At 49.2% G+C, this 12,594-nt stretch overlaps 1 protein-coding gene across 1 annotated transcript in view; it reads right to left on the bottom strand.

Annotated features, from left to right (window-relative positions):
- POLR1A (RNA polymerase I subunit A) overlaps positions 1-12,594 on the bottom strand; it is an 80,912-nt gene that overhangs the window by 31,153 nt on the left and 37,165 nt on the right. The window contains exons 15-20 of the mRNA XM_072636952.1: positions 4,925-5,074; positions 3,729-3,912; positions 2,793-2,875; positions 2,543-2,701; positions 360-458; positions 52-204 (exon numbers count right to left, since the gene is read on the bottom strand). Coding sequence (XP_072493053.1) covers positions 52-204; positions 360-458; positions 2,543-2,701; positions 2,793-2,875; positions 3,729-3,912; positions 4,925-5,074 — 828 coding nt within the window. The remainder of the gene's footprint in view (positions 1-51; positions 205-359; positions 459-2,542; positions 2,702-2,792; positions 2,876-3,728; positions 3,913-4,924; positions 5,075-12,594) is intronic.

Genomic DNA, 12,594 nt, shown 5'->3' with positions numbered 1-12,594 from the left:
TACAAAGAACAAGGAGGAGAGTCCCTGAAGCAGAAACCTGAAAGCACCTACGGGAGGTCTGATGCCTGTGAGGAACCTGCCGGTGACAAAGCCTCCAGATCGGGGAGTGACTTCATAAGGTTCAAAGCAGGGCAGTGACTTCCCAGAAGGCATCAGTGGGGGCCGTCTCCCTTCCAGTTCGATCTGACCAAGTAGACAGGAAATCTGTGGGGCACAAGCAAACCTAGGGATGTGAGACATGTCACAGAGCTGAAGAGGGAAGACAAGACCTTCTGAGAACACTGGAGTCCCCTTAGGTCTATGGTTACACGACACAAGAGGCACCGTGCCAAAGAGTTTGGACAAGCCCCAGGTCAGACCTGCATTGTGTTGACAGTCGATCCTTTGGCTCCGGATTGTACCATCATCTGCAGGTTATTCTCTGGGAAGCCTCTGTGGAGACCGAAGGGCATGCAGGCCTAGGCAGGGTAAAAAAGTGGTCAGGGCAACCCAAGACAAACAGAGAAAACATAAGCCCCAGGCCTGGCACCAACACTCCTGACCCACGCTGGAGGAGGCCGACTGCCCTCCTCCCTAGCAAGTCTGTAACCAGAGCTACGAACAACAGGGCTAGCTGGGGTATTCTCTGTCTTACAATGGTCAAAAAGTAGCCGAAGGAAAAGAGAGGAGGAGAATAAGGAAGAGGGCCCCCAGAGGGCAGGCTGATCAGCAGGCCCAGCAGGTGAAACCCAGGACAATACTGGCCAAGGCCGGCGGGCCAAGGCTACAAAACCACCCACTCCAAACTATTTCTTCCATGTCCAAGGACATTATACTCCACCCTACTTATCACCTGTGTGTGTGTGTGTGTGTGTGTGTGTGTGTGTGTGTGTGTGTGTGTGTGTGTACACGTATAGATGCAGATATGTGTTTGTGTAGAGATGTATGTGGGTGTGTATATGTATGTGTGTATACACATACGGATGTAGATGCAGATACATGTGCTGGTGTATGTATGTATATATGGGTGTGGGTGTGTTTTAAGCTGTGTAACCAGTTCATTTGCTAATTAATAAAGACAATAAAGATTAAATGAGAAGTGAAGAGGAGGAAAGAACCAGAACACTGTACACGGCAACAGCCACACTGTACAACAATCAGCTCTGAACGACAGACAACATTATGATCTAGGACAATTCCAAAGGACTCAAGATGGAACGTATCGTTCACCTCCAGAGAAACACCTGATGGAGACTGAATGCAGATGAAAGCAGACTATCTTCTCTTTTTTTCTGTTTATTCTGTAAATAAGTTTTGCATGATTATACATATATAATCTATATTAAACTGCTTACCATTTTCAGAAGGGGGAAGGAGAAAAATCGAACTCATCATTTAAAAAAAAGAATGTTAAAAATTGGAAAAATAAGATACTATTTAAAAAAGAAAGACAAGTGGAAGGGGGAAGACAGTATATCTGCACAGTGGCCTAGGGGAGAGGCCAGTAGGCTGACACCCTCAATCCCAAATGAGGTCCTCCCTGGGCATCTTTCCCAAAGTGATGGTGCAAGGGAGGGCTTGCGCCTGAGCAGAAGTCACTGCCCAGGGAAGAAGCAGAAGCCTGAGGCCTTAAAGTTACAGTGAGTCCACATTCAAACTCTAGAAAAACAAAGGAACAAAGCCAGGGAAAGATTTTAGGAGTCAGGGCTCCAGAGAACACTTGGAGGGTCAGTTGAGGAGGATACTAGATGTGCAGAAAAACATCGCAATCCTTGCCCATCATGAGCTTTCCAAGGGGCTGAGCACTCCTGCTCCTCTGGCCAAAAGTCTCCCATGCACAGCCTGAAATCCCTTTACTGGAAAGACTGGAAGCCTCCAGACATGGGAAAGGAAACCAGAAAGGGAGGTTCTGGGATGGGTGGGGGAGTGTATGCATGTGTGACAAAGACAAACTTAGATCAACTGATAGACCCAGAGCAGACCCCAGACCCCAAGATCCCTAAGACAGAGTGTCCAAGGTCAGAGCTTCCCCCCGCAGGGTGAGCTTGTCCCCGGCATCCCCTCTTCTCTTCAGTCTTTCGCCTGCCAGGCAAAGCAACCTGGGAAACCCATGAAGGGATGAGGCCTGGGGCAGGTGGGGTCAAGTGCCTTTGGTGGGCTATGCAGGCCAAAGGCATGGCAGCTCACATCTCTCACCCCCACACAGGCACACACTTTATTCAGACACTTGCTCATTAATTTGCCAAAAGAATCCTCAGAATGTACCTGTGAAATGAGATCAATGAACAAACAGACTCTGCCCACAGCTTCAAAAGCAGCCAACATCTGGTGACTGTTTCAGGCCCCTCTCCCCACATACCAGTGGGCTCGCCTTATCTCCCTACTCCTCCTCTTATCTCGCAGGGGCTTTGCCTTTGTGACCCCAGCTCCAGCATGGTGACCCACACATAGTAGGCCCCTAATAACTGCTGCAAAGAGAGAAAATCCTTTTCTGAGAGCAGGTGGCCAAGCTAAAGGGTGCCATGTGCACGGCCCACAGCGGGCAGAGGGGCTCTGCACTGACCTTGTTAATCTCGTTGCTGTAATGATTTACTTCCTCCTTGAACTTGAGATCAACCATGTTGAAGTCCCTCGGGTCTTTGCTGAGATGGGCATCTTGCCACTTTGTCTGCATGTCTTCACATGAGGCTGTGTCAGGGAGATTAAAGGCAGCCCTGACAGCCTGCAGTGAGAGAAGCAGGTGCGTCAGTCCCACGTGTGGGCAGGGAAAGGGCAGGTGGCCATGACTCCCCACCCTCTGAAAGCTGCCTTACTCGGGAGCCGCAGTGAGAGGATTCTTCTATGACCGTCCGCCTCTTGGCATCTGCCTGTGGTCTGACCAGAATGTCTTCCACGCCTACAGGTAAAGTGGACAAAATAAGGTGGGGAGAGTGTAACTGAGGGGCTGATCTGAGGGTGCAGGCCCTGGGTTAAGTGTTGGGGACACACACATACGCAGATGTGACAGTTCCTGCTCTAAAGAGACACACCTAATGTGGGAAGAAATGATAAAAGGAAGCAGGAGGCTAGGCCAGAGACCAAGATGGTGGCCAGGGCCAAGGCTGCCAAGGATCCTGGCTCCAGACTGAGGGCAGCCTGCTCTAAGTCCATTCACAGATGGGACATGCCCTGTCCCTTTTGCTGTGGAAGCAGGAGGGGTGCAAGAGCACAGGAGAAACTGTCAGGCTCAAGAAAGGCAAGTGGACCCCTCACCACACATCATCCACTGCATTTCCTGCCTCTAATACAAAACACCACCAACTAAAACACATGCAAGGGCCCCATTTCTGGCTCTGAGCCGAGAAGCAAACAAAATCTGTTGGGTTTGAAAAATTATTCCTCAAGTTGTTCAAAGAAATTCCTGGGAAGCCAGAGGCTTTTAGGCCCCAAGTAAATCAAAGTGGAAAGAAGCATCTCTTTGGCTAGAGAAGCTGCGGCTGCATCTAATGAGGTCAGAGTTAGGTGACTCGGATTGAACAAACACTCTCTGGTCAACCAGGATGGCTGGAGAAGACCCCCACACCGCACCTTCCTCCAAAGCACTGGAGCCCTGTCTCTGCTTCTTGGCCCCTCCTCCTGTGGACAGACTAGCAGAACTAAAGTTCAAGGAGCCACCTGCTAACTAGGAAGGGACTGAGCCACCGCCAACTAAAGGTGAAGGGCCCACTTCTGTAATCCAGTCTGGGCCTCCAGGTACACCAGGACCTTACCCAGGGTGAAGCCCTTATAGAGCTGGAGGTAGGCTGTGAAGAGGCGAGCCAGGCATGTGAGCACTTGGCCGCTTGTCTCCCCGCCATAGACTTCATAACAGCAGTGGACCAGTCCGTAGGCAGAGCTGCCATAGTGGGCCTTGTCTAAGACCCCACAGAGCAGCTCCCCTCCTCTGATGATGACCTACAAGGAAGAAAGGGGGGATAGCAATGGACCTGCTGGTGACAACACGACATTATGCAGGCAACTCACAAAATGGAAGGGAGACTCCTGCTACCCATCCAGACAGGTACCCAGCTCTACAATGAGGTCTTTGAGCTAGAGGGGCCCAGGCACCGAGAGGCTCACTAATGCCAATATGGGTCAGAGGCCCAATGCCAAGGCCACGCTCTACCCATAATGCCAGAACTACTTCCTGAGTTTTCATACGTACCTCACCCTCCCAACCCCACCATGGGTGTACCTGCACACATGCACACACACACACACCGCCATCCCCCCAAATACCACACATATCACTCACATACTTAGATGTGCATCTGTTGTCTCCTCAGAGAGAATAAAAGCTTTATGAGGGGAGGGGTGGCTCCATTTTTGTCTATCTCCTGTGTCTAGCACCCACTAGGCATTTAATAAATGGCTGCTGTGCTACCCTCCTGTGCCAGAGTTAAGATGAGCCAAAAGTGCAGAACTGAGACATACATTTCTATACATGGTGGCTAACATGTAGAGAACACTGGGCCTGGGGTCAGGGACGACACGAGTTCAAATCCTGTCTCAGAGACTGACTTACTAGTGACCCTGGGAAAGTCACTTAATTGCTGTCTGCCTGAGTTTTCTCGGCTGTTATTTGTACAGTACTTAGCACCCAGGGCTGTTGTGAGGCTCAAATAAGCTATTTGTAAATCGCTCGCCCAGGGCCAGGCACATAATAGGCACTTAATGAAGGTCTTACTCCCCTCTTTCCTGTCTTCACAAGGACTGTATTTTCCTTTTAGGCAAAGACATTCAGCTGTGTTCCTTTTTAATCAAACACTTGATACCAGTTTGGGCCCAAACTCTCCTTTTCCTCTCAAGAATCACTGCCAGGTTTTGTGCTCGTCTACCTGCCTGTCCTCTTTTATTTCTCATCCACCTGCTCCAGATGAAGCCTTGCCCCCTAGACCTGGAGAAATAAGAATAGTCACAAACATACCTGGGACTCGCACATAGCATCCAAGTTCCAAGTAGGTGCAGCTCGGGCACTCTGCTTGATCCAGGCTTTCCCGCTGATTTTTGCCTTCCCAATTAAATTCAAGGGGATGTGGTTCTCTGGGATTATGTTTATTAGCAATGTAGAGACCACCTATAAAGAAGCAAAGATGGCACAAATGCAAGAGGAAGCCCGGCAGCCCCTTTCCCATCTATCGAGCGCAGACTGTCGGCCCCTAGAAGGGGCTTCACTGCTGTACTATCCTACCCAGAAAGGGATCAGATCACTGGCCTGCAGGGCCTGCTCCAGGCACACTGCTGCACACTCGGCCAGACTCCCTTCTCACTTAAGTCACCTTCCAAGACACACACTTGACAAAGAGATCAGAAATCAAGGGGACGTGTCATGCAATGTGGCATGAGAGAAGCCTCATGTCTATATGGCACAACACTTCTTTGAGAGAAGGATTGGGAGCCACGAGATGTGGGAACCACAAAGTACAACAAACCTGAAACGGATTATGTTTTAACAGACAGGAAGCAAGCTGTCAATGATCTGGAATCTTTCCTGAACCAGCTGTATGTACACAGTCAAGACCTCGGACTTGTCAGCACAAAGACCAAAGTTAATAAGAAACTAGAAGAATGGGAATGAGGAAAAGGACTGGCATGCAGTTAAGCTTCATAGGAACCTATTTAAATGATGTTTTGATGCCTGCCCCAAGGGAAATAAGACAAACACTGGGACATTTTTAATTTTCTTAAAGAAATTTTAAAACTGCTGGGAAAGCTGAAAATCAGTCTGGCAGAAATATTAGTTGGCTAGTATCTTACACCACATGCCTGAATGTTTCAGGCGGACACTAGGACCTGGTTAAATGGTCATATCATAAACACATTTAAAAAGCAGAAAGATCACTTTTACAATTATGAATATGAAAAAGGTTTCTGATCAGACAAAGGATGGAAAGGATCACAGGAGATAAGATGGATAATTTTAAACAGAATTTAAAAGAGAAAAGTTTTTATACAAATAAAATCAACAGCTAGAATAAAAAAGTAAATGGTTAAACTAGAGTTACAAAAAGTCTTTGAGGTCAATTTCTCTAACGAATGTCTAATATCTTAGGCATACAGGGAATTAATGCAAATATATTAGAACAAAAGCCATTCGCTTGAGTAATTTTCAAAAAAAAGAACCCACTGAAAATGTTCTAAATCCTTAAATAAGAGAAATAAGAATTTTAAGAATACTTCACATCCACGAGATCATCCAAAGTCTGATAATAAAAGGACACAAAAAGGAAAACAAAGAGGCTGCCAGAGGAGAAAGGGCCCAGAACTGGGGCTCTGCAGGGGAAGGGGAGAGGTGGCCCGACCATTCTGGACAACAATGGCAACCAAACTCTGAAGGTCACTAAGCCATGCACACACCCTTTGACTCAATGACACCACTGTTAGGCTTAGAGTGCAAAAAGATCAAAGAAACAGGGAAAGGACCCACAGGTACAAAGATATTTATAGCAACTATTTTGTTTTAACAAAGGAAGAATCAAAGTGGACGTGTATCAGGGGGGCAGATGACTGGCGAAACAGATTATGGCATATAAATTCATGTGGCATATGAAAAGATGCAAGCAACAGACCCAAATAAAATGAAGAAGACCTACAGGAGATGCAGACAAAGTGAGCAGAGCCAGAAGAACAACTAAGACACGTACAGCACTTCAAAGAAAAACTAAGCAAGCCCTAAGAGCCAAGACGGGGGCCCCAAAGGGCAGGAGGTGGTGGACTCCAGGTGCGCTGCTAATATAGCAGATATGTGGGTCTGTCTGCTGCGACTGCACGTACAGTTATGGAAGGGGAGGGGGAAGGGCGATGAGAAAGGAAGAAGGCGAAGAAAAGATCATCAACCAAGTGTTAAAAATGAGCAGACTTCTCTCCCTTGCGTCTCCGTCTTCCTTCCTCTCCCCTCCCCCTCTTCCCTTCCTCCTTCCCTTCCCCTCTCACTCTCCTTTTGTCCCAAGCTTCACAAGGATCAGTGCAGTCCCAGAAGGGAGATTTATCGTCTCCTACGTAGTCCTCTGCCTATTTTTACTGGTGTGAGGAAATGCTGATGTCTGCTCATATGTCCAGTTCACAGTAATAAAAAGAAATTAAAAATAAACATAACCAATACAAATCCACTTCAGGAAGAAGGGAGACCCCACGATGTCGTAAACGACGTTAGTTTGCTTTCCTAGCCATGTGAAAAGACATGGCAGCCAGGGGCCTCAAACGTTTAGAATTTAGACTCCTTTTAAAAATCTGATGGAGGATAGTGTGAGAAGCAATCAGAGGAAAAATACTTAGCAAGACACCCCCACTAAGCTACTTCTTCCTAAGGGCACCTGAGGATGAGACCAGAAAGAAGAAAACAAACAAAAACCAGAAAAAGCGTCTACAAATGCTCCCAGGACTCATCTTTTCTCCACCACCCAGGGCAGAGGGCCCACACCCTGGGATTCTAGCATCAATCTCAGGTGTTCTACAATCCACCCCTTCGATCCTGTATTCTGACTTGGGCTTAGTGATCATAAGGCACAGAGAAAGACAGAATGGTCAAAGATTATGATCAGATAAAAGAACTTAATTTCATCCACATAGACACAATGGTGGGTTTAAGGATCTGAACATCCCTGTCCAGGTGATCTTAGCGATAGGAACCAGTAAAATTTTGTAGGAAATATGAGGCAATGTCAGTATGTGTGGTGAAGTCCCCTAATACAAGAGCAGGAGATGAGGAGCGGGAGCCTGGGAGCCAGGTGCTGGGCTTGCGGACGAAGAAGGAGAAGTGTCTGAGGTAGGTGGATGAGAGCCACCAAGATCTGGACTGGGTGACAGGTTTGGAGATCCTGAACCTTGAAGGAGTAGAGTGTCCTGAGGAGAGACTGGAGGTGACAATGGAGAGGAAGGGGAATGGTGACTCTATCACCACGACCAGTGACTTGAGACCATAAGCCGTCCCGGGAAGAGGGGACTGGGGTGAACAATCATCCAGACTTTGGATTCCAGAGCCAGTCAGTGAATGCCCAAGATGGAAGATCAAGGGAGAAGGAGGTCTAAAATAAAAGGAAGGCCCCTAATGATGAACAGCAGTGGGAGCACTCTGGGCCAGAGGAGGCGGGGAGCAGCGAGCACATGTCAGAGGGTTCAAAGTCAGGATGTGCTGCTTCACTGTTGCACCTTTGAGAAGGTGTCCTAGGCCCCACCAGGCATCTGGACGAGCTGTGTGCCTCCAGAAGCAGTCAGGAGGCAGCAGGGGGTATGTCCAGGGGCCTGGCAGTCAGATGGGGCTCAGCCAACACTCCTGAAAGGAGCACTCCAAAAGGAGCCAGGAGGCTGGCCTGTCTAGAAGAGTGCTGAGCCTCCTACAGGAGACCTCAGAAGACTTTCCCCTAAATTATAGCCATACAGGGAAACACCAAGACCAAGTCTGCCTCCTGCCCAGATCACAGGCAAATAAGCACAACTCATAGAGCTCAATGACCAGCCACAATAGAGCAGCCACCAAGTTTACAACAACACTGAGTACTACAGGGGCTATGAACCCCAAGAGCAAACTGAGGCCCAGAGACCAGGCTGCCTCGTCACAGATACAGTAAATGGCAGTGTCAGCACTTCAACCCAAGTCCTCAGACTCCAGCTCTGCCGGGCACTCATCATCTAGAAAATAAGGGCCTTGCTCCAGATCAGGGGTTCTTAATGCATGGTCAATGAACAGGCTTCAGGGGATCCACAAACTTGGATGGGAAAAAAATAGTACATCTTTTCTTCATTAACCTGTCTATAACTCTGGTATGTGACTATAACTAAATGTAACACATGATTTGGAAGTGTCCGGAGGCTTCACCAAACTGCCAAAGAGATCGACGATGCAAAAAAAGTGATTATGAGCCCCTGGCCTCAATGGCCAAGAAAGGCCCTTCCGTATCTATAGCCAATGATTCTAAGAGAAAGGTAGCAACTCCCTTTAGGTGGAGCCAGACAGAAAGTGGCCAAAGCAGATGAGAATTCTGTCTTACTATTACAGCCTTCAAATATGCCCAGAGGACAGAATGGCCCAGTGTTCTTTAGTAACACTGAAGAAAGTTTTTCTTTCCCAAAAAGCCACAGAACAGGAAAGGAGAAGGAAAGGCCACAGCAACTTCCCAACAATCCCAAGTGGGGAGCTCCAAGGGGTCCAGCTACAACCAGAAGCTGCTTGTACATGCCTCTGAGGCCAGAATCAAAATGGCTCAAGGTGTACCCCCTAAGGCTGCATTCCACTGATACACGAAGGGATTGGGGACACAGCTCCCCTATCCAATGATGGACGGCCACAACAAAGTTGGGGGAAGGCACCCACTCATTCACACTTCCCTGGGAGACTGGAGGTGCTCTCACTTTTGTCCCATACTCTGGAAAGGACAAGGAAGGGGGGGCAGAATGAGACCTAAGAAGCCCTTGCTTGGACAGGCATGAGAAGGAGACAAGGTGAACAGGGCCAGAGAGATGGGCAGGAAAGGTCCTGCATGTCAGGCCATTGGGCTGGCTTCGTGGGGTAATCTGACCAAAGGGAGGGACAGGGTCAGACATGTTTATTAGGAAAATGACCTGGACAACAGTGGGAACAGATAGATCAGTGAGAAGAGACTGAAAAGGGGAAAAATGCACAGAGTAGACCAGGAAATGGAAGTGAAAGAGAGAAAAGTGATGTGAGGGACAACTGACTGGGGGGGAAGGGGGAGGGCCAAGAGGTGAACTCCACCCTTCAGTGGGGATGGGGTTGAGTCTTATATTGGCTGAACTTGCACCTAGAAGTGTTCATAGGCATCCAGGGGGCAGAGGAGGAAGGAGGGAGGATGGGAGTGGAAACATACATAGCAGCAAACAGCACATAATGACCAGACCCCCTGAGGGGGGCCACAGTGTGCGAAATAAGCACAGGGCAGAGTACAGGGCCCTCATTGGGAAGGCTCCTTGAGCACCCACCTCCCCAGTTCCCAGCACACTGTCTGACCCAGAGGCTGACCACAGTGAGTTGAGGGCCTGGGAGGCCAACATGGCAGGAAGGAGGCAGGACAGCAGAAAAGCGACCACCATCAGAGGACTGTCAGCTCCTTTCCCATGAGCTGTGATCATCCCTCCCAGGGCAAAGTTTTTATGTATATTCTCAACACTTGGCACAGTGCCTGACCCAGATCCCTGGGCACTTCCCAGGCTCAGCTTGGTCCAAAGTGGCACTCAGAGTTGTCTACCAATGGCACAAACCCCTCTGTACCACACACCCCCCCTTTCCGGCTCACGAGGGGCCCTGTCCAACTCATCTTTCCTCCCCTGAACTTGGGACCAATCTAGCCCCTGGGGCCATATCTGCATTCTGGGTCTACTTGTACACACATTGGAGCTCAGTCAACTGAGCCCAGCAGTGAAAATGTTACTGAACTTGTGAGGCCTAGTGTAGATGCCACCAGCTAGATGCATGCTCCCCAGCCGCCCCAATTCTGGGCATGACATCTCTGTGGACCCCAGACCATTTTGTTTATACCTGTCTGCAACGGATTAAATGACTATTTTCTTCCTGTGTAATTATACCCTCCTTTGAACAAGCATTTACTTTATACCTCTCTCTCTCAAAAGTCTTCATTAAATCACCATTCTGCCTTGACACCCCCATCCCCCAGCACTTGGCTTATATCTCTCTCTCTCTCCATCTGTCTCTCTTTCTCTCTCCCCCTTTCATTAAATCGCTATTTTCTCACTGTACTGATAATGGCCTAGAACACAGCTGAGAAGGAGCGCGTGCCTTCCTTCACTGCAGAGATGCAGGGACTGAGGATGGGACTACCCCACGCTGTCAGACAGTCACTAGGCACCACGGACTCCTCCTCAGTGACATACGATGGATATGATACTGACAGCAGGTCTTCCAAATGAGACAAGCAAATGACACAAGTAGCTGAAAGAACCAGGCAGGGGGCAGATGCCATAACACTAGCCAGAAGAATGCCAAGGATCCGAAGTGTGTGGCTTTCCTGTATGGCTCACTCTGATTAGGACAAGTCTGGTTCCATTACAGTCCTCCTCTAGACTGAAGCTAACATGCCCCGGGGGGAGGGGGGTGGGGCGAGCCTCACCGTCAAGCCTAGTGGGCACCTCCAGGGCTTGACATAGGGAAGGGTGAACAGGACACATGGACTTTGTGCTGTTCAAGGACCTGAGCACAGGGGAAGACCCACAACTAACATCTATTTATTTATTTCCTGCCAATCCTATGTAGGTTAACTGAATGAAGCCACGCTGCCTCCTCACCTGGTACAGCCTAAGTATCCTGTACCTTACATTCCAATGACAAAGTGAACATTACTCACTATTGCCAAGCCTGGGCCTCTCAAGCAGCTTCCATGTGGGCAGTCCAGGAGTGGCCGCCAGAGCCAGGAAGGATACAGTCACTCTGATGGTGGCCTGAGCACTGGCTTTGGAGTCAGAGGTGAGGCTCATTCCCACCTGGGGCAATTCCTACCCATGTGACCTTGGACATTCTATCATTCTGAGCCTTAGTTATCTTCTCTGCAAAATGAGGGGGCTAGACAAGCTGGCCTGGGACACTTCCAACCAGAAATCTCTGGTCCAGTGATATAATGAAGCATAATCCTCTCCACTTCCTCTCTCAAAGGGTTGGGTCACTCGATCTGTGGCTGTGTACACAACATAATTGAAAAGATGGCTACACTGACCAGCTTCAGAGACAGGATGGGCATCACAGTCTGACCCTCAGGGAGAGTGCTTTGCAACTGAAGGACCTGGCTGGGCCCTGACCTGGCCCCTCCCAGGAAGACCAGCTGACCTCGCAGCAGCCCCAGCCAATGATCTCAGACAAAAGTTATAGATGAACTGATGCTCTGCATCAGTGGGAGAAGCTTCCACACTGGGAGGGAAGACAGACCAACCAAAGAGGGTTTCAGAGGCAGAGCTGCCAGGACAGGATCTGGAAGCTGTGACCTGTGGAGCAGGGACTTTCTTTATCTATACAAAGTAGAGGCCAGGCTGACTAGGAGTAGTGAATCACGCTTAGGGATCAGGTGGTCCATAAGCTCCTCATATGTGCCAGGCACTGGGCTAAAAAGTGCAGGAGAACAGAGAACTACTGGAATCCACTTTCTCAAATGACACATGCCCTAAGGTCCTCCCCAAACATGCATTTCACTGCAAGGTCAATCACTGGCCACTGCGGGGGCAGCAGCAGCTGCTCCAGGACATGGGACATTAAACCGTGTTTCGAGGAGGCAAAGGAAACCAACCGAGGCAGCTGACGGAGCCAGTGTGCCAGCCAGGTGCTGCTGGCCCAGTGCTGGCTTTCCCAAGCGCAAGGTCGTTCTTTACAGTCAGAGTCTGGCTGCACCAGAAATGTCCACTCACTTCCAGGCCAGAGGGCACCACTCTGCACACAGCTTTCAAAGGCAGTCATCCTCTCTGGCACAGGATTTCAGCCATTACAAATGCTGACAAAGACAGATGACTTCCCGTGAGAAAAGAAGAACTTCCCAGGGTTGGAACCTACTTTTTAAGCCGAATCCTGTTTTGGGGCCAGAAACTCCCCCATCTCCAAGGCCCAAGGGTAAAACAAAGGCCTGGCTGCAAAGGTCTGTGCTT

This window comes from Notamacropus eugenii, chromosome 1 (assembly GCF_028372415.1).
Source record: "Notamacropus eugenii isolate mMacEug1 chromosome 1, mMacEug1.pri_v2, whole genome shotgun sequence".
NCBI lineage: Eukaryota > Metazoa > Chordata > Mammalia > Diprotodontia > Macropodidae > Notamacropus > Notamacropus eugenii.
Note: the sequence above shows the minus strand (reverse complement) of the source record. Positions and strands in the feature narration are given on the sequence as shown.